We start from the raw sequence: 26,724 nt of genomic DNA, 5'->3' as shown, positions 1-26,724 counted from the left end.
ACTCCAGAATTGACTATTTTGTGGTGAGCCGTGAGGGGCTGGTGAGGGCAGAGTACAGAGGGATAGTAATTTCGGACCATGTGCTGCACTGGCTGGAGGTTCGGCTTAGATCAGGACGGGAGCACCGGCCGGGATGGACGTTGGATTTGGGGTTGCTAGCCGACAGAGTTTTGTGATAAGGTGTGGTCAGTGATTAAGGACTATGTGGAGTTGAACCAAAATGGGGAGGTCGGCGATGACATACTGGAAGGCAATGAAGGCGGTGGTTGGGGGAGGGGGGGGAATTATCTTGTTTATGGCGCACAAAGATAGGGAAAGGAGAGAGGAGTACAAACGGTTATTGGTCGAGATAGTCAAGTTGGACAGGGAGTATTCGAGGGCATCTACCGTGGATGGATTGGTGAGAAGGAAAAAGCTACAGGGACAGTTTGACAAGTTGACGACGGGGAAGGTGGCGCAGTATGAGTATGGAGAGAAGGCAAGTCATATGAGTCCAGGGAAATTTGGTGATTTGGTGGCTACGGACAGGCATGGGGGAGGTGGTGTCGGAGCCGGGTAAGATAAAGGAGGCATTTAGGGAATATTATGAGGAAATGTACAGGGTGTACCTGGGGGTGAAGAGGGGGATATGGGCGGTTCATAGACGAGTTAGAGCTTCCGTGGCTGGAGGAAGAGGCAGGTGTGAGAGTAGTTTACAGGGCTGAGGGAGGTAATAGAAAACATAAGGGGGATGAAGTCGGGGAAGGCCCCAGGATGGAATGGTTACCTGCCGGAATTTTATAAGGAGTTTTCGGTGGAATTAGCACCGCATCTACTGGGGGGGTTCAGCGAGGCGCTGGACAAGGGGGAGCTGCTGGAGATGATGACACAGGCAACAACTACGCTTATACCAAAGAAGGGGAAGGACCCGTCAGAATGTGGATCATACAGGCCCATATCACTATTAAACACGGACGTAAAAGTGCTGACCAAGCCGGTGTCCCGGGTGGTTGCAGAGAACCAAACAGGTTTCGTAAATGGCAGGCAGTTCTAGAGTATTATAAGGCGATTGTTGAACGTGATCATGGCCCTGTCGAGAAAACAGGTACCGGAGGTGGTGGTGTCCATTGACACGGAGAAGGCATTCGACCAGGTGGAGTGGCGGTAGCCAAGAAGGTTTGGGTTCAGCCGACGTTTGTGGCATACGTGCGCCTGTTGTACATGGCCCTGGTGGTGAGCATATAGACCAATGAGATGAATTCATGAAGTTTCGAGTTACACAGGGGAATGAGGCAGGGGTGCCCGTTGCCACCACTAGTGTTCACTCTAGCGATAGAGTCCTTGGCAATGTCCCTTAAGGTGTCAGCAGAGTGGCAGGGGATTAGGAGGGGGGGAGGCAGGGAGCATTGGGTGTCGCTATACGCAGATAACCTGCTACTATATGGGCAGTACGGTAGCACAAGTGGATAGCACTGTGGCTTCACAGCACCAAGGTCCCAGATTCGATTCCCCGCTGGGCCACTGTCTTTGCGGAGTCTGCATTTTCTCCCCATGTCTGCATGGGTTTCCTCCGGGTGCTCCGGTTTCCTCCCACAGTCCAAAGATGTGCGGGTTAGGTGGATTGGACATGCTAAATTGCCCTTAGTGCCCAAAATGGTTAGGAGGGGTTATTGGGTTACGGGGATAGGGTGGAAGTGAGGGCTTAAGTGGGTCGGTGCAGACGCGATGGGCCAAATGGTCCTTCTGCACTGTATGTTCTATGTTATATGTGATGGACCAGCTGGAGTGTATGTGGAGGATTATGGGCATATTAGAGGGAATTGGGGCATTCTCAGGTTATAAACTGAACGTGAGGAAAAGCGAGGGGTTCCCGGTGAATGAGTTGGGTCGGAGAGCCAGCTTAGGGGGGCTACTATTCAATGTAACCAGGGATAGGTTCAGGTATTTGGGGATCCAGGTGATGGGAGAGTGGGTGACGCTGCATAAATGGAACCTAACAAAGCTGGTGGAGGAGATCAGAGAGGATTTTCGAGGTGGGAAATGCTACATCTGACTCTGGCATGGAGGGTCCAAGTGGTGAAAATTAATGTCCTGCCGAGGTTCTTATTCATATTGTCATGTGAGAGTATGTTTAAGAAATGGGTCTTTAAGAAATGGGTGTTTATCAGTGATGTCAGAATGTGGGTGGAGTTGCGCTGTCTGCTTTACTTCCATTCTTGAACAGGCTGCTACAGAGTGAATTTTTATTTTCGTTTTCAGAGAGAAGAGCTGCACTGAAAGCCAGCAGATGTGCATGGATCTCTCTTCAAGCTAAAGAGTGTTCATTTGGGTGATTTCAAAGGGATGACTGCTCTCATTAGAGAATTTAAACCTAATCTCTGTGTTAAAAAGGGCCTTTTGTGTTGCGGTGGTTGTTTTGGGAATTTATTAAGGGTTATCTGTAGGGTACTGTATTTTTTGGGGATTTATTGGTGTTGATAGTTGTTTAGATGTTTACTGTGGGTTTATAAAGTGTTAACTGGTTTCATAAATTAACATTGTTTTAATTTAAAAGTACTGTAACTCGCTGTTGGATAACACTTGAAAGACAGGCCCATGTGTTCCCCATAACCACAGTAAATTCAAATTTAAGGGTCAGGTGAACTCCATGATACACTTTGGGGTTCTCTAATCCCTGGACCTTAACAATACTCCAGATGCTTCCAATGTTTGTTCCAAAGGCCTTTTTCGGAAGTTGGACCCAGTTATTTCAGAGTTCATATGGGTGGGGAAGGTGCCATGGGTAAAGAGGACCCTGTTGTAGAGGCAGAAGGGGCGAACATGGAGAAGGTGAAGTGATGATGTGAGGGAGAGGGGACAGAATGGAGGAGGAGTCCAGTAGGGGGTCCAGTCTGAGGGCTATAGTGACGGCTGGCACCAAGGAGATATAATAATAATCTTTATTGTCACAAGTAGGCTTACATTAGCACTGCAGTGAAGTTACTGTGAAAATCTCCTGGTCGCCACATTCCGGCGCCTGTTCGGGTACACGGAGGGAAAATTCAGAATGTCCAATATACCTAATAGCACGTCTTTCGGGACTTGTGGGAGGAAACCAGAGCACCCAGAGGAAACCCACCCAGATACAGGGAGAACGTGCAGACTCCACACAGACAGTGACCCAAGCAGGGAATCGAACCTGGGACCCTGGTGCCAAGAAGCAACAGTGCTAACCACTGTGCTTCTGTGCTGCCCTCTGCAGATATACAGAGAGCCTGCTTGCACAGTCCACGATTAAGGTGTGTAACAAGCTGAGCAGGCATTTCAGGATAGATGATTTGTCGGTGTTAACAACGCTATGTGAGAACCAGGGGTTTGAGCCGGTGGGGGTGGGTGTGGCAGGTGGTATGTACAGGAAGTGGAGAGAGGTGGGGCTGGTGATGGCAAGGGATTTGTATCTGGAAGAGAGGTTTGCAAGCATAGAGGAACTGAGGGAGATGACAGAGCTCCCGAGAGGAAGTGAATTTACGTATCTATAATTTAAAATTTTTTTTAGAGTACCCAATTTTTTTTTCTAATTAAGGGGCAATTTAGAGTGGCCAATCCACCTACCCTGCACATCTTTGGGTTGTGGGGGTGAAACCCACGGAGACACGGGGAGAATGTGCAAACTCCACACGGACAGTGACCCAGGGCCGGGATTCGACCCGTGTCCTCAGCGTCGTAGGCAGAAATTCTAACCACTGTGCTACGTGCCTCCCTAGGTATCTACAAGTAAGGTACTTTGCACGGAAGATGCGGAAAGGCTTTCCCAAGCTGCCGAAGTATGTCCCATTGGAACGGTTGCTGCTTCTGGACGTGGAAGGGGAAGGTAGGATTGGGGACATATTTGGATGGTTGGGAGAGCAGGAGGGTGTGCAGGTGGTGAGGATCAAGGAGAGGTGGGAGGAGTTGGAAGGGGAGATAGATTGGGGAATGTGGAGGCAGGCATTACGCAGGGTGAACCCGATCTCCTTGTGTGCAAGGATGAGCCTGATGCATAGACGGTGCACAGGAAGCATATGACTCGGGCGACAATGAGTGGGTTCTTTCAAGGGGTGGCAGGCAAGTGCAAGACGTGTGATTAATAAGGGGATCAGGGGTTATGGGGAAAAGGCAGGAGAATGGGGAGGAGAATATATCAACCATGATTGAATGGCGGAGCAGACTCAATGGGCCAAGTGGCCTAATTCTGCTCCGATGGTCTTATGGGCGAGGACCAGCGAACCATGTGCCTATGTTTTGGGGTTGTGAGAAGCTGGAGTGATACCGGGTGGGAGTGTTCGAGATGCTAACAAAGATTTGGGGTGGTGTGGGGGCCGGGTGGGCCGGGGCGGGGGAAGTAGGGTCGGGCTAGACCCTATGGTGGTGATCTTTGAGATATCGGAGAAGCCGGACCCGACAGAGGGGAGAAGGCCGGTGTTGTGGCTTTCCCCTCTCTGGTTGGCCGGTGGAGAATTTTATTGGAGAGGTTCATCAGAGGACTTCGAGACAGGGTGGGGACTGTTCATGGCCATGCTCGCGGAACTGTTCATTTGGGAGGGGGTGGGCAAATGAAAAAAAAAAAATTGCTTATTGTCACGAGTAGGCTTCAATTAAGTTACTGTGAAAAGCCCCTAGTCACCACATTCCGGCGCCTGTTCGGGGAAGCTGTTACAGGAATCGAACCGTGCTGCTGGCCTGCCTGGGTCTGCTTTCAAAGCCAGTGATTTAGCCCAGTGTGCTAAACAAATCTGTGAGTTGGGGAGAATGTTCCCCGGATTATTTACGTTTGGTAACTGTTTGAATAAGTTTGGACTAAAATATATTTATAAAAAAAAAGAGTGCCGTCCACCAAGCCAGTTGTGCTGAAAAACCTCGTTCTGCACACTCACTCCCGACCACAGCATGAACCCCTAGACCCCAGACCGGGAATTTTAGGTTGTGAGATATCCCCAGTGCTGAATCCCAGTGTTCGATTGTTGGCTGCTGCCTCTGTGGTGCTGATGCTGCCAGAGATCAGGAAAAGTGTTCAGGCTCCAAGGTTTGATTGAACGCAATAATCATCATCTGAGACACGGCACGTGTACCCACAGGAATGTACTTAAGAATATTTTGTTTATTAAACAGTCAACAGTAACAAAGCTTTGAAAATAAGTTACGTAACATACCACATTAACCATTAAACAACAAGGAAACATCACTGTTCCATATTGGTACCAATACAAAGCTATATCAGCTCATTTTCACAAAAGGAAACAAACACACAGCATCACCCCTTGCAGGTTCCTCAACAGAAATGGAGGATAAGTCTGAGAAATGAGTTATCATGTTCAGAACTTTGTCGTCAAAAGTATCTTGTCCGAGGGCAGCATGGTGGCGCAGTGGGTTAGCATTGCAGCCTCACGGCGCCAAGGTCCCAGGTTCGATCCCAGCTCTGGGTTACTGTCCGTGTGGAATTTGCTCATTCTCCCAGTGTCTGCGTGGGTTTCGCCCCCACAACCCAAAGATGTGCAGGCTAGGTGGATTGGCCATGCTAAATTGCCCCTTAATTGGAAAAAATGAATTGGGTACTCTAAATTTATAAAACAAAAGTATCTTGTCCATCAATGAGTTACTTGTTCCACGTTATCAGAGCCATTCTCCATCCAGGAACCGCAGCTGTGCAAGTCCCTCCCAAACAGCCCAATATCACCGGAACCAAATCCTACCATCCACATATTCCACTGGTGCTCAAGGTGCAGCTGAACATCCTTGACTTCCAGCGTGTTTAACCCACGGTGACGTGTCAGTTACAAGCAGCACTCACCACACCAGCATCAAAGGCATCAGCAATATGCGAAAGCATTTCTTCAACAGCCTTAGCAGGTGGACCATTGGGAACAATGTCAGCACACCAGGATCGTCTTGCTTCAAATCGGGTTGCCTACTGGATTCATGCATCCCCTGAGCTCGGCGTTCCAGGTATCAGAGAACAAAATTGTCCCTCTTTCCGGCTACAGAAAAGGAAGGAAATAGCAATAGCAGCCTCCAGGTATCCTCAGCCACCAGCAGGAACAAGCAGCAAACACAACCTGTGAAGTGTTCTCATAACGAAAAAATCCTTATTAGCAATAGTCTTCAGCTGTGCAACTGGAGGCTGCTCACAGTCAAAGGGAGTTAAAGTGACCTTCAGCACATAACACTGAAGTGTTTGATATAATGGACAGGCAGCAGCTGTAGTTGCCACTGTTAGGGGTATCCACAATATTTAAAGATGGTTTGAAAGCCTCACATATGATAAGCTCCTCAGAACAGCCCCCCCCCCCCACCCAGTCAAGGGGTGACCTCTGACCTGGAATACTTCAGCCTCCCGACCAAGCCCGACCTGCCTCCCAAGCACTGGGCCAGCAACTCCAGTGTCCTTGAGCTGCATGCCTGAAAATGAAAATGGCTACGCACCTCCTCGGTTCCCCACAGCAGCCATTGCACCAATTTCACATTTTAAAAAAGGAGTGCTAAACGATGCCCGCATAATTTCTCGCTGGGAGCCAGTTAATTCCCAGGAAGTCATTACATTCGACTTCAATGAGATGGGAAATTGGTGCTAATTGCGGTTAACGATATGCTCGCCACATTTAGGCGAGATCCAGAACTCGCCATCGGGAGCAGGCTGGTTAGATGGCAAACTAATTTGTGCCTGGAGCGGACCTCAATTTTAGCCTCTCTCATGATTTAACTGGCATGTTCAGATCCCCGCAGGGTGCTTCGCAGTGGTTAAAGAAAGATTTCTTTGCTCAGCGTTAGGTCTTAGTTTGCGGCTGTTTGTAATTCGGAGAGCATTAAAGCAATGAGAACAGAGGGAACTGTTTTCCTGTCGCAGTTGAACTGCTACCAAAAATGAGAGATTATTATGTTCATTTTAATATTACTCAAGTTAAATCCATAAACAGGCAGACCAAGGCTACTCTCCGTTCATTCGGTACATCAACAGACAAGTACTTGCTTTGCAAGCATGTGCTATAATCTTCAAAGCTGCACGTTGTCGATAAGGTATATTAAGTTGAGCAAAGCGGAGACTATAATGCTAAAGTCTTGAACATAATTATCCCAAATTGAATATAATTAATATTTTGTTATGCAAATCATACACCAATGTTCTGTTGGGATGATTAAGTTGAGCATCACTGTATCCTTGACAACATGGAACTAGCAAAATAAAGTGATCGTCAGTGGCATATCAAGCTGGGTTACATTAATACCTTACATTTATAAAGATCTTCTATATAAGAAAAGATTACAATGCTTTCCAAAAAGCTTCATTTGGTCCATAGAGCATCATCAGTACAAGTTTGTGTCAGAAAATAATTTGTATTTGTGGGTATTAGAAATAAGGCATAGCTTTAACTTTGTTTAATTTTGTGTTTCAATATTTGAAAGGATTAATGACTTCAGGATGGTTCTGATGCCTGCATGGTAATGAGAGTTTGCAACGGGAAAGCAAACAGGATTTAAAGAAAAACTAAGCTGCTGCTTAGCAACCAGGGGCCACCCTGGGACAGAAATAATTCTAGAGTTTATTATAAGCTATAACTAGAAGAAGCTGAATACAGGACAAGGGAGCTGCAGGAACATTTTCCCAAAATAACAAAAAAAGGTCCCAAAAACCAGGGGCGGAATTCTCCGCCCCGCCACATTTCTGCCCCAACCTGCCGGTGGGATTCTCCGTTACACCGGCCGGTCAATTGGGTTTCCCACCCCACACCGTCAGGAAACCCCCAGGCGCCGGCAAAACGGAGAATCACGCCCAACGAGGGGGTACAAAAGGAATATCTCAGGAAGATAGTCTAGTCACGGGAACAAAGGATAGGAAGTTGAACAAGATCCTGTTCACGAGAATTAAAGTAAAAAGGAGAGAAAGGGATTTGACTTAGGAGGGACAGTTGTAGGAATCAGATTTGAAGTTGGCAAAGTGAGAAACCAGCCATCAGAGGGAAATCAAAGATTTGGTGACACCTTAACACAGTCTGTGAAGCAGCAGTGTGCTTTTGGCACCGTGTCCCTGAGAGATTGTGTGGAAGCGTGAATGTACTTTGCAATCCAAGGCAAAGGAATACTGATAGGAGATTTGAAATCTTGGAAGTGGATCATTGGTGAAGACATCCAAAAGACAACATTGTGTGAGAAAAGATTCTAAGCATGTTTTTCAAGAGTGGAGTTTGGAATTCCGTGTGTGGAAGTCAGAGTTCCAGTGAGGCCAGTTGGCTCACAGTGTAACTGGGGGTATTTGATGAGACGTCCAGACCGGACACGCGAGCAGCAGCCGGGCGCATTCAGGCTTGCTCACCCCCAGAAGACAACCGCCAACGGGGACCCAGGTCACAGAGCGGGAATCACAACACGTTTCCTCCACTCCTACTGTACCATCTTGCGAACCACGTGTATATATTTGCAAAGGTACAGCTGGGGAGAAGGAGTAATGTATTTTAGTGAATCTTTTCTTGTTTAATAAATGTTTTATTTGTTGTTAAATGTTAATCGGTGGTCCTGCGGCTCTGTTCATTTACGTCGCTAAACAGAAAGTGAAAGTTACGGTTCCGGGGCCAAAATCGCAGCACGTGCCGATTTGACGCCACATCGCAATTCTCCGTCACTTCGACAGCGGCTTCAAAGCGTTCCGGAATGCACATAGCGTAAACATTGTTTGCATGTCATTAGCGGACCCAACCCGGTATTCTCCAGGCCTCCTTAATTCTCCTCCTCCGATGTGCCGAGTTCCCGATGGCACAGTTCATTTGTGCCTTTAAAAATCATGAAACCGGCGTCGTGGCTGATGAGGAAGAAAAGGGAGGTAGGATAAAGTGAGCCACTGCCGGGCTGGACACTGGCTTGGGTGGCTAGGGTGCGAGGCTCCTGCCAGGACCGGGGGAACGGACCGAATGGCGGGAATGACCCCCCCCCCCCACTGGATTGGGCAGTGTCCAGTCATGGACCGCTATTACTGCAGCCTGCAATGCAGCCATCTTGCTGCACACCCCACTGACCACCTTCCAGGTATTGAGTGGGGACCTGTCTGGCATCTCACAGGCCTTGGTATACATATACCTGCCCTAGCCCCTATAACGTAACTGTGCCCTGTACCTGTGCCAACTTTACTGCTGTTAAACGTTCTGGCATCAAGGGCTCTAACGCTATGTCTAGGTGGTTCGCAAGATGATACAGTAGGAGTTGAGGTATCCTGTTGTGATTCCCACTCTGTCACCTCTGGCAGGTGTATTCTGCAGTGTCTTCTGGGGGTGACCAAGCCTGGATGGACCCGGCTGCTGCTCGGGTGTCCGAGGTGCTGTGGTGCCACCCTGGTCCACCCACTGCAGAGACAGGAGTGGGGGGGGGGGGGGGGGGGGGGGGGGGGCTATTGCTTGAGGCTCCCCGCCACCTGGCACTACCAGTCTCGGAGTCCGATTCTGGTCTCGGCCAGCGTCTGCATTCTCGCGGCCATGGAGCACAGGGAGTGGACCATCTCCATTTGGAACTGCGCTACATTTCGCCGTGACTGTGCCACCACCTTCTGGGTTTCTGTCACATCAGCCAGTGACTGGGCCACCTCCGTCTGGGACTGGGCCATCTCCCTCTGTGTCTGCGTCACATCAGCCAGCACGTGGGCAATCCTGTTGACGTACCCAGTCATGGTCTGCTGTGAGCGCCTTTGGTGGCTCTGGGACATGGCTGCCTGTGAGGTGGCAACCCTGTCCTGGGCCTTGACCAGCGCCTGCACAGAATGCCCCATAACTTGGACACGCTGATCCATTGCTAAAACCGTCGCCCCCAATGCGGATGCCATCCAGGCGGTGTTGGCCTGGGTGGCACGCATTGTCAGCACCACCTCCTGCTGCTGCTGCTCGCGGTTGGACCCATCCACCTGCAGGTGCGGGATGCTCGCCGCCAACCCCTCATGTAGTCCCTGGCTCTGTGACTGCATCTCCACTATTGATGAGGCAGTCCATTCCAGAAGTCTGAAACCCATCTGGACGGCAGCTAGTCTCTGGGGTATGCCTGCCCTCCGACCATCCTATCTCCATCTGTTGTACCGGATCAGCTGTGTGGTCCATACGAGTTTGTGTCTGGGGAGCCTCTTCACTAAAGTGCCCAACTGAGGCGAGTGTCTCTGGGATGGTGGAGAGTGTAGGAGACAGCTGTGACGAGAAATCGGTGTCATTGTCAGACTAGAGCTTCAGGATCTCCTGAGACTCGGGCAGAGGACTGCCATACGAACTGCTCTCATTACTGCTCGGCTCACGGGAGGCCTCCGGCTGTGACACTGGCTGGAGAAAAGAGATGGACCCAACCCATCTCCAGTAGGTCCTGCAAGACACAAGACAAGACACATGATTAGACCGTGGGCTGGGGGGTGGTGGGTGTGAATGTGTGGGTGTGGTTGGTGTAGGGGTGATGGTGGCGGGGGGGGGGGTTACACACGTGTCATGGGGACCCGCAACTAAGCGGGGTCTCACTCCCGCAGCCGAACTCCACATCGCCGATCTCCCTTTTCTCCAGGCCGCCAACCACATCCAGGGCGTTCTGCTGTACTATGGTTAGCGGCCGCATGTCCGGCGGTCCTTCTCCTGTCTTCCCCCGCTCCCGGCGGTTTTGGGCTGCCTTTTCCTGGGGGAAGGCGGGGGCTGGGGGGAAAACAGAAAATGGCAGCAATAAGACAGTCCGATGCCTCAGGGCCAGGGCACCCGACCATGGCAGCCGGTATGGAGCTGGCAGGGTACGGGTTCTGCCACCCTCCGGTTATGTGTGGTGGGGGGGTGGTGTTAGTGCCAGGGGCACAGGGCTGCCTACTCACCCTGGCCGTCCTGAGGGGGTCATGCATTTTTTTCGGCACTGCTGACTGGCCTGGACAGTGTTGCCACGGCACTGACCGCCTCTGCCACCTGCACCCAGGCACACGAATGGCTGCGGCTGACAGCCTCCTTCCTGAGCCAGGGTACAGGGTCATCCGCCTCTCCACCATCGCGTCCAGGAGGGTCTCCAACTCAGCGTCGGTTAATCTTGGGGCCATGCGTCTTTCTGCCAGCTTGTTGGCTGGGATGGCGTGTGTGGGAAGTGAAGAGCGTATATGTGGCTGCAGCTGGTCAGCCTACCGATTGTCCATCGCGAAACTGATGAATCCCGTACCATTTCTCATTGGAATCAATTGTGGTCCACCTGGCGCCGATGCTAGCTCCTTAACAGTAGTGACGGCAGTTTTGCTGTCGTGGAAATCCACAAATTCTGCGTCAACACTTCTCAGAATGGGAGAATCCTCCCACGGTTTTTCGAGTGGGGGTTCATCTCTGGGACCTGACTGCCCAGAATTAACATAAGCTGGGATCATAACATTTGCCATTAAACAACTGGTGAGGACAAATTTGCGTGTAATGAAAAAGGGCTAATTAATAATCTGGTTGTAAAAAACTTTTCGGGATGAGTGACCATAATCTGATTGAATTTTATGTGGTGTTTGAAAGTGAGATAGCTCGCTCTGAAGCTAGGGTGTTAAATTTGAAGAAAGGAAATTATGGAGGTATGAGGGGAAAATTGGCTAAGGTGGATTGGGAAAATACACTAAAAGATAAAAAAGGCAAATGCACATGGGATACAGGCTAACTTGATAGGTGGATTCAAAATTGGCTTAGCTGTAGGAGACAGAAGGTGATGACACACGTCTGATTTAGGGCTGGACGCCAATGTCCAGTGGCATGCCACAAGGTTCTGTGCTGGGTCCCTATTGCTCGTCATTTATATAAGTGGCATAGATGACTATGTGGGGGGTAGGATCAGTAAGTTTGCAGATGACACAAGGATTGGTCGGGTGGTTAACAATGAGGTTGAGTGTCTTGGGTTATAGGAAGACGGGATGGACAATTGGGCAGAAAGTGGCTGATGGGAGTTAACTCTGAAAAGTGTGAGGTAATACACTTTGGAAGGAGTAATGTGACAAGGAAGTATTCAATGAATGGCATGTCACTAGGAAGTTCCGAGGAACAGAGGGACCTTGGCGTGTCTGTCCATAGACAGGAAAACAGGGCAGGTTAATAGGGTGGTGAAAATGGCATATTTATCAATCGAGGGATAGATTATGTGGTGGAGGGGGTGAAGTGGCGATTCACCAGAATGTTGCCTGGGATGAAACATTTAAGTTACAAAGAGAGGTTGGATAGGCTTGGGTTGTTTAATTGGAAAAAAAATGGGTACTCTAAATAAATTTTTTTAAAACCTGAGAGTAAACAAAAAGGTCCATTATGCTGCCAGAAGTAGTAGTAAACCTGATGATTGAGTGGATATTAAAATACAACAAAGGAGGACCAAGAAACTGACAGGAAGAATAGAAGATGAACATAAAAATGGACTGCAAAAGCTTCTCGAAAACATTTGGCCAAGCCAAATGTGGGTCAATCACAAGCAGAGTCAGGAGAATTTATAATGGGGAATAGCGAAATGGCAGAGAAGCTAAATTATTACTTTACGGCTATCTTCACTGAGGAAGATACAAGAAATCTCCCAGAATTAGATATCCAAGGTACTCGGGAGAATGAGGAACTGAAGGAAATGAGTATCAGTAGAAAGGTTGTATTGGAGAAATTAATGGGGTTGAAGGCTGTTAAATCCACACGGGACCTGATATTCCCAGAGTGTTTAAAACGGTTGCTGTGGGGATAGTGGATTCTATAGATTCTGGAATGATTCCCACAGGTTGGAAGATAGCAAATGTCAGTCCACTATTTAAGAAAGGAACCAGAGAGAAAACACCAAACTTACAGGCCCGTTCGCCTTATACAAGTAGTAGGGAAATATTAGAATCTACAGAAAAGGATGAGATAAATGATCTGATTAGACATAGTCCGCATGGATTTATGAATGGGAAATCATGTTTAATGAACCTGTTGCTGTATTTTGAGGATGCTACTAACAGAGTTGATAAAGGAGAGTCAGTGGAAATATTGCACTTGGATTTTTAGAAGGCTTTTGATAAAGTATCACCCTACAGGAAGTTGGTTAGCAAAATTAAAGCACATGGGATAACAGGTAATATACTAGGATGGATTAAGGATTGATTAACAGGCAGAAAACAGAGTAGGAATAAACGAGTCATTCTCACGTTGGCAGACTGTGAGAAGTTGGGAACGGCAGGGATAAGTAGTCAAGGTAAGAACATGGCAGGTGGAATATTATCTGCAAAAATGTGAGGGTATCCACTTTGATAGACGGAACAGATGCACAGAATATTTCTTAAATGGTATGAGATTCAAAAGTGTAGATGTTCAAAAGGATCCAAGTAATCTCGTCAATATGTAAATGAAGGCCAACATGTAGGTGCAGCTGATAATTACAAAGACTAATGGTATGTTGGCTTTCATCAAAAGTGGGTTTGAGTACAGAAGTAGCAAAGTCTTGCTTCAGTTATACACAACCTTGGTTAGACCGCACCTGGAGTAGTGGGTGCACTTTTGGTCCCCTTACTTTAAGAAGGATATTAATCTCATCGAGGGAGTGCAACAAAGGTTCATCAGACCTGTTCCTGGGATGTCAGGACTGTCCCATGAAGAGAGATTGAGGAAACTGTGCCTGTATTGTCGAGAGTTTCGAAGAATGAGAGGTGATCTCATCGAAGCCTACAAAATAGTCAAAGCGATAGACAGGTATATATGCAGGCAAGATGATTCCCCTGATTGGGGAGTCTAGAACCAGGGGTACAATTTCAAAATAGAGCGAAAGCCACTAAGGACTGAGATGTAGAGAATTGGTTAAAACAGACACACAGAAAATAGGAGCAGGACTAGGCTATTTGGTGCACCGAGCCAACTACTGGGTTGTGAATCTGTGGAATTTTCTACCCCAGAAGACTGTGGAAGCTCAGTACTTGAGTATATTTACAGCAGAGATTGACAGATTTCTAAATACCAATGACAAAAGCATATGGGGATACTGTGGGAAAGAGGCATTTAAGTGGATGATCAATCATGAGCGTGTTGAATGGCAGAGCAGATTTCAATGTCTAAACGGCCAACTCCTACATCATATTGAGCCAGTCAGGATGTTCTTCTGGAGTTAACACACTACCATGGAAGATATTCTTCATTTCTTAGCTGAACTTGACATTGAGTGAGAGTGCTTGATGCTCATATCGGGTGCCTGACAAGAAAAGCGATCCATTGTCCACTGCAAACTTCCTTTACCACAGATAACACAAAGATATGTCCAAATATTCAAGGGAACAATTAAGTATACTGGCCAATCTTATATATGTAGAAATTCAAAGTTAGAATTATGCAATTGATTGCTTATCCTTAACAGCTAATTGATCCATGAATTACTGTAACAAATGTTATGTTCCTATTTAAAAATTAGACCTTGATGCTAGAGCTTAGTTTTTAAAGCAGGGAAAGTGATCATTAATACCATTAAATCTGTGCCCAATATTTGCGAGAGCAATCTATAACTAATCTCGCTGTCCTATTCCGTGCACTATTGCCATGCATTCTCCTCTGCACCAAATATTCATACAATCCTTCTTTAAAAAGACAATAACATTCCTTTCACCCACCCACACCCTACAGAGAATAATTCCAAGTTCTCCCCAAGATTCCCACACGAGCAGTTGGGAGAGAGCACTTCCTGAGTGAGTCACAATTAGGGTGAATGTGATTATTTTGGGAATTCAGTGCAGAGGGGAAAGAGATTAAAAAGTTCCTCTTTTACTTTCCAACTTTTAATCTTCAGAATGAGAAGAGGCGACAAGGGAGAGAACTGATTGGTAAAGACTGGTTCAGCATCCCATAGCCGAAATTCTGAAAAATTCTGAATCCCACAAGGCTCTAGGACATTTCCCGGGCGATGCGCAGTCCTAATGAGCGCTGCACATGCACAGTTCCAACGTGCCAATGCACATTATATTCCAAAATCCGAAAAATTCCGAAATCAGATACATACCCGGCCCCAAGCATTTCAGATACCGGATGCTCAACCTGTAGTGGGTAAGTTGCTTTTCTCGCATTTAAAGCTATATTAAGGAATGGTAAGAGTTTTAGCTTTTTTTTAAAATAGCTTAAATAATTTTCTAATTGGCATAAATTTGGATTGGGGAGCTCAGTCCTGTATTTTGCACGGCCTGCTGAATGTGTAAATTTTTAGACAGTCCAGGCAGGCTGGTCGACCACATTTTCAGGAAGTGCCACCGGTTTGACCAGGTTTCGGAGCTTGAATGTCAGCTGGAGGCATACGCGTGGCTGAGAAGTTCACGGATATCATTGGTTTAGATGTTTTCACCCCATTGATTAACAGGTCCTGGACCACTTCAAACAGAATTAAGTGCTTTCCAATCACCTCCCTTCACCCTTGAATGATTTTGAAGTGGTCCATGTTTACAAACATTGTGGTTAGAGCACAGCAGAGTGACTCTCCGTCTGGACTGCTCTCGAGCTTCCAGAAAGGGGGTCTCACTTCTGGGGGGTTCCAGACAGGGGGGCTCTCTTTGGGGGGCTTCTAGACAGGAGTGTCTCTCTTCTGGGGTGCTTCCAGACAGGGGGGGTCTCTCTTCTAGGGGGCTTCCAGACAGGGGGTCTCTCTTCTGGGGGGGCTTCCAGACAGGTGAGTCTTTCTTCTGGGGAGCTTCCAGACAGGGGGGAGGGGTCTCCCTTCTAGGGGTCTTCCAGACAGGGGGGTCTCTCTTCAAGGGGGCTTCCAGACAGGGGTCTCTCTTCTGGGGGGCTTGCAGACAGGGGGGTCTCTCTTCTGGGGGGCTTCCAGACAGGGGGGGAGGTCTCTCTACTGGGGGGCTTCCAGACATGGGGGGGTCTCTCTTCTGGGGGTTTCCAGACAGGAGGGTCTCTCTTTGGGGGGCTTCTAGACAGGGGGTCTCTCTTCTGGGGGGCTTCCAGACAGGGGTGTCTCTCTTCTGGGGGGCTTCTAGACAGCGGGGTCTCTGTTCTGGGGGGGCTTCCAGACAGGGGGGGTCTCTCTTCTGGGGGGCTTCCAGACAGGGGGTCCTTCTTCTGGGGGGGGGGGGGGGGCTTCCAGACAGGGGTCTCTCTTATTAGGGGTCTCTATAAGTAGGGGGTCTCTGATGGTGGGCTCTTTAATTAGGGGGTCTCTGGTGATCCCGATTTCCCCCCGAAGCCCACTTTAGGTGTCCCGATACGAAGAACCTAGTCCAATGTCTCAAAGTCTCTGCTCATAACTAAATCTTCCTTTTCATCATCATCTTTCTTTTGAATCTAGACTCTAAGCTTTTCTTTTTTTGTCTTTTCTGTAATTGAGTACCCAAAAACTCCACAGTTTAATCAATGTACTTTATGGAAGTTATACACCTATTAAATAATAAGTTATATTTAAGATCAAATTATATTTTAAAACATTCTAGATTCATATACAAAACAAACTAAATCTTACTGCTTGTTTCCATACGGTAACCAGGTGCTCCAGTTCTAATTTGGCCTGGCGGGATAGTTCTAAGATACACTCTCGATGTTCATGACTTGTGTATGCAGAATCTGTGAAGTCTTCTGTATGTTCCAGGATTAACTCGAGCATTGTTACGAGGTTATCCTTAGAAATTCCATGCAAGTTGTCTCGTAAGCCTTCAACCTTCATCTGAATTATCAGAAAAGCAATATCAATTCTTAGACAGAATTTTTAATTGGAACTTTCAAGCTTATGTCAAGTAATTCACAGAAAACATTGAATCGGTCATATTCAATGGCAATTCATTGGCAAGTGACTTTGACTAGTTGGAATTCAATGGAATCTCAGCCAGTACTCCAATCAAAGCCTATCGTATTTCAAAAATCATCCATGCTTACTTATTTACCTGGACTGTTGTAATTATTCATCATCTTTTTATCTTGTTTCCTGTCCATGTACTACTTCCACCATTGACAGTCAAAGAGGTGCGAAACAAAGGTTTAGTGAGAACTAATTTGGCTGCAAAATTAAGCTTCTGATTGCTGATGATTTCAATGCTACAGGAGCCTGGAGGAGATTTTAAAATGGTGGGGCATCCACAACCAGCATTTTCCAGCTTAGCCCACACAAACCATCATGTTGGAAGGACGTTAGTGCAGGCGTGCTGGGTGCGCAACTGCAGCATGCAGATTCGGCAGATTGTGATATTCAGTCAGTGCCTAATGTTATTTTGGCATTAGACCTGTCATTTTGGTCCTTGCAGGCCCCGTTAACATAAAAGCAAAAGCAATTCTGATGATTGGATTCAAACCATTGACTGCTTCTCTCCCCACAGACCTGCTGAGTTTTTCCAGCACTTCGATTTTATTTTGGGTCCTGTTAACGACCCCTCATTTCAACACACATTTGGCTGCACGAGTGATATTTAAAAGTATCAGTATGGGTCTTTCAGATCTCCGTCATGCAGAGTTAATGGAAGTACTGATTACTGTGTTGTTTCAGGAACTGTACGTCTGTGTGGAGTTTGCACGTTCTTCCCATGCCTGCGTGGATTTCCTCCAGATGCTCCAGTTTCCTCCCACAGATGTGCAGGTTAGTGGATTTGCCATGCTAAATTGCCCCCAAGTGTGCCCAAAAAAGGTTCAGTAGGGTTACAGGGGTAGGGCGCTCTTTCGGAGGATTGGTGCAAGCTCGATGGCCGAATGGCCTCCTTCTGCACTGTAGGATTCTATAATTCTATGAAGCAGGGAGTGGTTCTTGGTCTTTGCAGGAGCTGAGTGAATTTTGAAAGATTAATCAGAAAGCTTGCTATCAGTCGTGGGGTCTATAGTGGCAGACAACTTAGGTTGCAACACAACAGGGAGACGGAATACAGGCATCAGAGAGACTAAATTGTGCAGGGGGGGGGAGGAGGGCAGCAATTAATAAAAGGCCGTACACCCCACCTGGGATCTTCAGAGAGCAATTCTCCTATCTCCACCTGATGTCTGGAGCAGCTACAATTCACCAGTGCAAGGGAAGGACGGCACTATTAGTGGCCACCAAAAAAGGACTTCCATTTATATAATGCTTTCATAACCAACGGACATCCCAAAATGCTTTACAGCCCATGAAAGATTTTCAAATGTAGCCAGTGTTGTAACATAGGAATGGTCACTGTTGCCCTCAATTTGTTACACCTCAGAAAAACTCCAGCCTGAAGCCAGCAACATTGCCAATGCATCAGGGAAGTCACCAATGCACTGTATGCAGAGATGTGTTGGAGGAATGGGTAAGTAGCTTTTTCAGGGTAGTGGGATTCCCAATGGTGCACAGAGCCACTGACAGTATGCACATGGTTCTGAGGGATCCAGATCTCAACAGGGTGTTGGACTGGAATGGTAAAATATTCCATTCCCCAATCATGCAGCGGGGGAAGCCCTCTCAACCAAGCTGGAAGGTGACTCCAAATTTCTAATCATCTGCTGCGTTCTACACAACCTAGCAATCATGGAGGTGCCGTACTCGCCCCATACCTTTGGTAAGCCACACAGAAAGAGTAAGTAGAGGAGACAAAGAAGGGGGGCAGCTGATAGATCATCACTCCAGACGGGCTGTACATGAGCAGTTCATCAAACTCTCTGAAAACACCCCACATCAACACTGTTGCACAATTACCCACTTTTCCATCTGCCTCCCATCCATTGACTCTGTCTATACCTCCCACTGTGGAAAGCGGGCAGCATAATGAAAGACTCTCCTACCCGGGTTATTCTCTCTTTCAACCTCTTCTATCGGGCAGGAGGTACAAAAGTATGAGAACACACACTAGCAGAGCTTCTTCTCCACTGTTACCAGATTCCTGAATGACCCTCTTATGGACTGAACTGATCTCCTGTACTAAGTAGTACTACAGTCTGTATGCTTCACCCGATGTCTATGTATCTATTACAGGTCCTATGTTTTTCATGTATGGAACGATCTGTCTGGACTGGTACACGTGACAATGAACCCAAACCCAAATTGTGCCAGGTGTTGCCCCCCTCCCTGTTAGCAGCACATTGAGCACTGTGCTGCACACCACAATCATAGAGATGAGAAAGTAGCACAAAGTATGCATGTTGCCTGAATCACTTCCATTGGACATAGAACAATAACGTATCTCAATTCCCTCAATCCATGAACAGGCCACGTGAAATTCACTTGCTCTCATTTTTAACCGTTTCATTGCCATTTGACAATTTTACAAGAATGATCCGGCTAAAAATGACAATCTCTCAGTGTAGGAATATTAACTGAAAACACAAATCTTTCATTTTGCAGCCATCATCTTAATATACCAAATATATTATGTTGCAAGCTTCCCATAAAAAGGAACAATAATGTTCCATTCTATTCTCAAGAAACATAGTACAGTTTTCTGGAAATTGCCTGGGACAATAGTTTTGCACCCTACCCTTGCACAACCAGAAGTGCAATCCAGTCTAGGTTTGATAGATTAATGAAAGCATCTTCTCTCAATTGCTGAGAGGTCGCTACAAAAATGTTTTTTTTTTTTACAAATAGATTTGGACAATTTCAACCTAATGTTCTGTGAATATAGACTCACACATTAAACTGCTGATAATTTGGCACTGAATTAGCAGTTTCATTCAAAAAAGTCATAAAAATGACTGATGTGAGAAATGTAAAAATCTGTGTTAATGTAATTTAGAGGTGCTCCTGAGAATGACTGATTCTCTGCCTGGCTACCCAGATATGTTATTGATATTTTTCATGGAAAGTGATAACTGTTCCATGACATCCACCCACTCCCAAACCCCTCCCCACCCCCCACCCCCTCAATCTGATATATATAAAATTCAGCAAAAATAACTGCGCATCTTGCATATTTCCTCACCTCTTTAGGACTATCAGCTCACTATCAGTCAGAATTCAGTTACCATCAGCATCTCTCATACTTGAATCTTGGATTGCTACAGCACAGGAACACATTGTTCAGCCCATGAAGTGAATGCTATTGTTTTCCTTCATGACTCATTTAATCTAATCCTCCTCTCCTGCTCACTCCCCCATGCAATTCAAAACAAAACTAGGTCAAATTATTTTTCAAAACAGTTTATCCTCTTTTTAAAAATGTTTTAACAATGGTTTGAGGCAAACAATTCCATTTTCTAACCAGTGTGCGATTTCTTTCCCTTAAATTCCTCTTGCTAATTTTGGTAAACTTGTGACTTCTTAATACTTACATTCTTCACAACCAACTAAAACAATCCATCAGTATTCGACTTTACATCATTAACTTGAAGGTCTCTTGTTTTAAAAGCAACACCACTTACCAGCACAAGGAGGCAGGCCTTCCTTGCAATATAACTGAAAGTCAAGATGAAGTGCAGTTGGGAAACAGACCCAGCACAATGGGTCTCTTTCTTCCTGAGCGTCCCAGATATATGCACACTTTGGAGTGCCCAAAGGCAAATCAAAATATGGCAATTAACGAATAGCAGAAGAAAGACTAACCATTTTATCTCCAGGCCACCAGCCTGAAACATTAACTTTGCTTTCACTCTCCATGGATACTGCCTAATCTGCTGAGTATTTCCAACATTTTCTGTTTTTATTGATAATCAAGATCCATTGAGTCACTTCATTTAATAATAATCTTCATTGGCTATGTTATGCTTATCTCCGTGGGTTCCACAATCCCAAAATCTACCCACCCACTGTGGAAACAGCGGCAAAATACTTATTGAAGTCATTATTACTCCTACCATTTCCTCATACTCCACTGTTCAATCCATTCTAGTGGCTATAGTCTACCTGGGCTATCTTGTTACTGCTATGCGGTCTATCATGGACTTTAATTGTTTTCCTTCATGACTCATTTAATCTAATCCTCCTCTCCTGCTCACTCCCCCATGCAATTCAAAACAAAACTAGGTCAAATTATTTTTCAAAACAGTTTATCCTCTTTTTAAAAATGTTTTAACAATGGTTTGAGGCAAACAATTCCATTTTCTAACCAGTGTGCGATTTCTTTCCCTTAAATTCCTCTTGCTAATTTTGGTAAACTTGTGACTTCTTAATACTTACATTCTTCACAACCAACTAAAACAATCCATCAGTATTCGACTTTACATCATTAACTTGAAGGTCTACAAAATACTTATTGAAGTCATTATTACTCCTACCATTTCCTCATACTCCACTGTTCAATCCATTCTAGTGGCTATAGTCTACCTGGGCTATCTTGTTACTGCTATGCGGTCTATCATGGACTTTTTTGTCGAACCTTTTCAAACTGCCTCTTAACTTTACGTCATGAGGGAACATAAAATTGGTGCCAGCCCAGTTAAGAGAAAAAGCCAGAAGATACTTATTCACACAAGGTAGTAGAAACCTAGAATTTCATCCCCCCAAAAGGCTGTAACTGATGGAACAATTGGAGTTTTCAAGGCTAGGATAGTTGGAATTTGGCTGGATAAGGATATCAAAGGATTTGAAGCAAATTTGGGTAAATGGAGTTACTGAGGAACAGATCAGCCATGATCTAACCGAATGGTAAAGGAAAGTTTGAGGGACTGCCTGGCCTACTCCTGTTCCTACATTTTTGCGTTATTTATATCTGTGTAGCTTCCTATTTAATTATCTAGCCTGGAATCCTGAAAGTGCAAAATGTTTTTTTTTTAAGTTTCAAAATCAATCTCATCTCCCGGAATTCAAAACTTTAGTTACACATTTGTTCCCCATAAGGGAACATTTTCTGCCCAGATAATTAGCTTTGCTGATCAAAAAGTCTCTTTCCCAAATTGTCCTTCCATTTAATCTAGATAAATACTCCAATTAATCTTGCTAAAATTTACTCCGTTTCAGACAGTCACCTCATTTCATACTCTATCTACCCTCTTTCAGTGTATTTCCAAATCATTAAAATTCTCTTGCAATTATGAGTCTATTGGTTATGCTTATCTCTTGAATTTGTATGTATATTTTATTCACTGTGCCTTTTCATTGCTCAGCAGTCTATATTATACACCCAGTAGCAATATTAAGTGCATGTTCCACGTAACACTACAAAATTAGTAAGTAGTAAGAATGTGAATGCACCATTTTTACTTTTTGTGACATTTAGTGTGATTATGTTTATGCTTGAAAACTCAACTGCTGCATATTCATCACCTGTTGTATCATCTGTTTGGAAAATAGCTTCAAATCAGAATATAAATACAGAATTGATGGCTGATGAAAAGGTTCTAGGTTGCATTTCTAATCAGTGTGTCCTACCTCCCCATGACGAGCGATCCCAGCAGCAATTAGCTAAGCCTATCTCGGAGGTATCCACGTGTTGCCATGAATCAGTGTTTGTAGATTTTGCTGTGAAGCAAACCACACACTAAGGGCTATTTATAAATGCAGAGCGGTAGATTAATCTATCAGATCTGTTGCCACAGCAATGTTTAAAACAGAACTGTGGCAGATTTCATGTTTTAACAATTTAAATCAATTTTGGGCAAAACAAAAAAAAAAAGGCTTAATGTCCTCAAATGACATTCAACGGTCTGCTATTAGATGAGAGGGTCGACCCCTTTAGGAAGACTGTTTACACCTGGTGAAATCAATGCTCAGAAAACAGCCATACAAATATGTCAAATCTTCACCTGATAAGTCCAGCATCAGGAATCTTTACACCGTTAGAGCTTTGGTATATGTAGCTGAAATAACAAACCTGTAATATTTAATTTCTGGTTTACTTAATTCCCCCTCCCCCTTTCTTACTTTAAATTCTTTGATGTCAGCATAGATACTGTTGGGATGGATTTCATTGTCACCATTTTGTCTCGAATCCGTGACAATCTCTATCACTTGATCTAAAGCCAACCTCATGCGGTGGAAAACGCCTCCCTTGTTTATTCGTGCTGATTCGCAGTCTGGATGCCGAAGACAAGTCTAGAAAACATAACAACACATTAGTATCATAATATCCATACCTGCATTGTGAATAACAGTACTCCAGATACAATTCGGAATCTAACTGCATGCATCTCCAGACTGCAGGCAAAACTGTGTATGAACACTGAAATTAGGTTGAAATATTTTCAGACAATATTATTTTAAAATTCCACTGTGCTCATATGATTCATATATCAGCTTGAAATGGCAGTGTTCTCTTGTTTAATTAATTTACATTTCTTATGTCTTCTGCTTTGTGAAGTGTCTCAGTAATTTTCTATTTTACAGATGTAATTTTGTTTCCATTCTTAATTGCACACAACAAATGAGTGACCCCAATTTACACCTTTATAGATGCTGACAAATTCCCCTGTTTTACTCCATGTAGCAGTTGGCCATCATTGGAGGCAGAAAGTGATATTACCATAAATACTATGCAAAACATCTCATCGGATTTTTAAATCTTTCTGGAAAAAACTTGAGTATCTGGGTTCTGAATGCAGGATGCTTTCAGGTCAAACATCCTAATACAATCGCAGAATGGTTACAGGATGTCGTCATTTGGCCTACCGTGTCACTCTGTAGGAACAACTTACCTACTCCTAATCTCCTGGCTTTGCCCTGCAGCCCTACAATATTTTTTTTTTCAGATAATCATCGATCTGTTTTGAAGGCCTTGATTGAATCGGTCTTCACCAAACGTGTAGGTACTACTTTCTAGGTCCTAATCACTGCGCAAGGATGATTTTCCTCATGGCACCGTAGCTTTTTTGCAAATCCTCTTAAAACGGTGTCCCATGGTTCTCAAACCTTCCACCAACAGAATCAATTTCTCCCCAGCTACTCTGTCCAGACCCTAAATAATTTTGAACACTTCAATCAAATCACCTCTTAAATCTTCTCTTCTCCAAAGAGAACAGGTCCAGCTTCTCCTATCTTTCCATGCAGCTGAAGTTCCTCATCACTGAAAGCATTTTTCTAAATATTTTCTGCACCCTCTCTAATGTCTTCACATTCTTCTTAAAATGCGGTTCTCGGAAATGGCCAATAGATTCTAGTTGAGACCAAACCAGAATTTTACACAGATCGTGAATGCTTTATAAACCACTTTCTCAACCTGTCCTGCCACCTTCAATAATTTGAAAACATAGAAAATAGGAGAACATCATTTGGCCCTTCAAGCCTGCTCTGCCATTCATTATGATCACGGCTGATCATCCAACTCAATAGCCTGATCCCACCTACCACCTCCCCCCCCATTTACTTTGATTCCCTTCATCCCAAGTGCTAAAGCTAACTGCTTCTTCAAAACACACTGTTTTGGCCTCAACTACTTTCTGTAATAGGAATTCCACAGGTTGACTACTCTCTGGGTGAAGACATTTTTCATCATCGCCATCTTAAATGGTCTGCCCTGTAGCCTCAGACTGAACCCACAACATATTCCCAGATAACCCTCTGCCCCCGATCTCCCTTTAGAACTGTATCCTTTATTTTATATTGCCTCTCCTTATTTTTCCCACCAACATAATTCACTCTGTACTTCTCAAAACTAAATTTCATCTGCTACTTGTCATTTCATTCTCCCAGCCAATCCATGTCCTCTTGAAGATTATCACCGTTTTCCTCACTGTACACAATACTTCCCAAGTTTTGTGTCATTTACAAATTTTGAATCTGTACCTTGTACACCCAAGCCTGTGGCATTAATAGCATAAAGAAAAGCAGGGGTCCTCATACGGACTCCTGGGAAAGCCTCTGTAACTTAACAGTCCAAAAAGCAATTGTTCATCTCTTCTCGGTTTCCTGTCACTCAGCCAATTTTGTATGCATGCTGCTAAGGTGCCTTTTGTTTCACATGCTCTAACTTTGCTGACAAACCTATTGTGACACTTTCTCAAATGCCTTTTGGTAGTCCATGTACACCATGTCAACCGCAATTTCCTCATAAACCCTCCCTTCTACCTCACCAAAAAACTCGATCAGCTTAGTTAAATATGATCTTGCTCTTAGTAAATCTGTGCGAGCTTTCCATAATTCCACACTTCATAACGGTAGCAACTGGTGATGTGTTACCATTAATTTCTTATCCTTGTATAAATTGGCTTCAAGAAGGAATTAGATATGGCTCTTGGCGCTAAAGGGATATGTGGGAGGGGCAGGGGAGGCAGAATCAAGGTATTGAATTTCATGATCAGCCATAATCATAATGAATGATGGAGCAGGCTCGAAGGGCCAAATGGCCTATTCCTGCTTCTGTTTTCTGTGTATCTTTCTATATAAACACACAAACCAGTGAAGAGTTACCACTAGCTTGATACAAAGGCTTCACGCTCTACACTGGCACAGTTGCAAATGTTTTTTTTTCCAGTGAATTCCTGAGCATTCATGTAATGCTGCTGACCAAACTCAAACTCTCTTAACAAGATAACCAAAAACTGTACTCTACCCTCACTCTTCAACTGCAGAGAAATTTAGTCTTCAAGCAGCACCTCCACTAAACTGATTTCTTTAATGAGTCTTACAACTGATTATTTAGTTAACTAATATCCCACGAGCCTTGCAGATTTTCTTGGGGAGCTAAAATCCTAGTTTTCTCTCTCTGACCCACACTGAACTCTCCCCTTCAACTCTTGCCGTTTCTGTGTCTATGCCACTGGCTCACACTTGCTAAGCAGCAGTAAAGCTTCTCCACTTTGTGCCATTTTTTTCCAGAACCACTGACATTTCAGCCCTTTATAAATCTATCTATTTAAGCAAATTACTGCAGATGCTGGAATCTGAAACAAAAACTGAAAATGTTGTACAAACTCAGCAAATCTGACAGCAGCTGTGGAAAGGTAATGGAGCTCACGTTTCGGGTCTGGGTGACATTTTGTCAAAGCTGTGCTCTGGAAGACTCTCCAGGAGCCGTTCCAATTGGTCCACATTTGCGTGCAGGCCAGTACATCCTGGAAGGCCAGTAGGTCTTAAGTAAGTTTAAGGCCTACTTACGCAATCGCGGCTTGATCCCTCCCATTGCGGGCGGGTTCCTGATCCCGACACCTCATGGGACCTGGGTAGTTTCCGTGAGGCATCGTGGCTGCTGGGAAGACGCAGGAGGCTTTCCCCAGTATCCATCGGCCATGTCGTGCTCCCCTTGGGGCGCGACATGGCAGTAGATCACGCCTTAAGGCCTTACGTGTTGACACCGGGACTGGATCAGTGGTGTTCCCCGGTCCTGATGGGGCGCCACTGCCAGAGCCATTCAGGATGTGGTAATGGGCCAGCGCACTCACCACGTGAAACCAATGTAATTCAAAATGATGCCGGCTGGGGTTCGCTGGGGTCTCATTCCAATCAAGAAGATGGCACCTCGAAGAACAGCACCACGCTTCGCGAACGCAAAGCTCGAGATGTTTATGGACCCCATGGGCAGAGGGGGGTGGGGTACTGTGTTCCCCGGGCCGGGGAGGGGGGGGGGGGGAAGCTGCCACCTGCCGAGGTCAAGTGGGCCTGGGCGGAGGGGGCACAGACGGTGAGTGTCGTGGGCCCCACCGTAATGACCGGCCAGCAGTTCCAAAATACACTGCACAACCTCCTCTAGGTGGCCTGGGAGAGTCACCATCTGCGTGCACCTGACGTCGCCCTCATCCCACACACCTGCAGCGGATAACCCTGGTCACCCAGGAGCCAACTCCTCACCCGAGGGAGCGCCTCAGAGGTGTCATGCACCATCGAGTGCATCAGGACAAATGTGTCATGCTTGCTGCCTGGCTATCAGGCTGAGATGTGCATGGTGAGCAGCCAGTGGTCACACACCAACTGCACATTCATGGAGTGGAAGCTCTTCCTATTGATGAAAGGCACCCCCTCATGCGCCGGTGGCCATAGGAGGTCATGTGTCCCATCAAT

At 45.7% G+C, this 26,724-nt stretch overlaps 1 protein-coding gene across 2 annotated transcripts in view; it reads right to left on the bottom strand.

Annotated features, from left to right (window-relative positions):
- The window catches only part of ctnnal1 (catenin (cadherin-associated protein), alpha-like 1), a 459,393-nt gene that overhangs the window by 67,167 nt on the left and 365,502 nt on the right, over window positions 1-26,724 (bottom strand). For both annotated transcript variants that reach the window (XM_038797869.1, XM_038797868.1), the window contains 2 exons: window positions 22,657-22,827; window positions 16,390-16,590 (listed from right to left, as the gene is read on the bottom strand). In XM_038797869.1, coding sequence (XP_038653797.1) covers window positions 16,390-16,590; window positions 22,657-22,827 — 372 coding nt within the window. The remainder of the gene's footprint in view (window positions 1-16,389; window positions 16,591-22,656; window positions 22,828-26,724) is intronic.

Source organism: Scyliorhinus canicula, chromosome 5 (genome assembly GCF_902713615.1).
Source record: "Scyliorhinus canicula chromosome 5, sScyCan1.1, whole genome shotgun sequence".
In the NCBI taxonomy this organism is placed as follows: Eukaryota; Metazoa; Chordata; class Chondrichthyes; order Carcharhiniformes; family Scyliorhinidae; genus Scyliorhinus; species Scyliorhinus canicula.
Note: the sequence above shows the minus strand (reverse complement) of the source record. Positions and strands in the feature narration are given on the sequence as shown.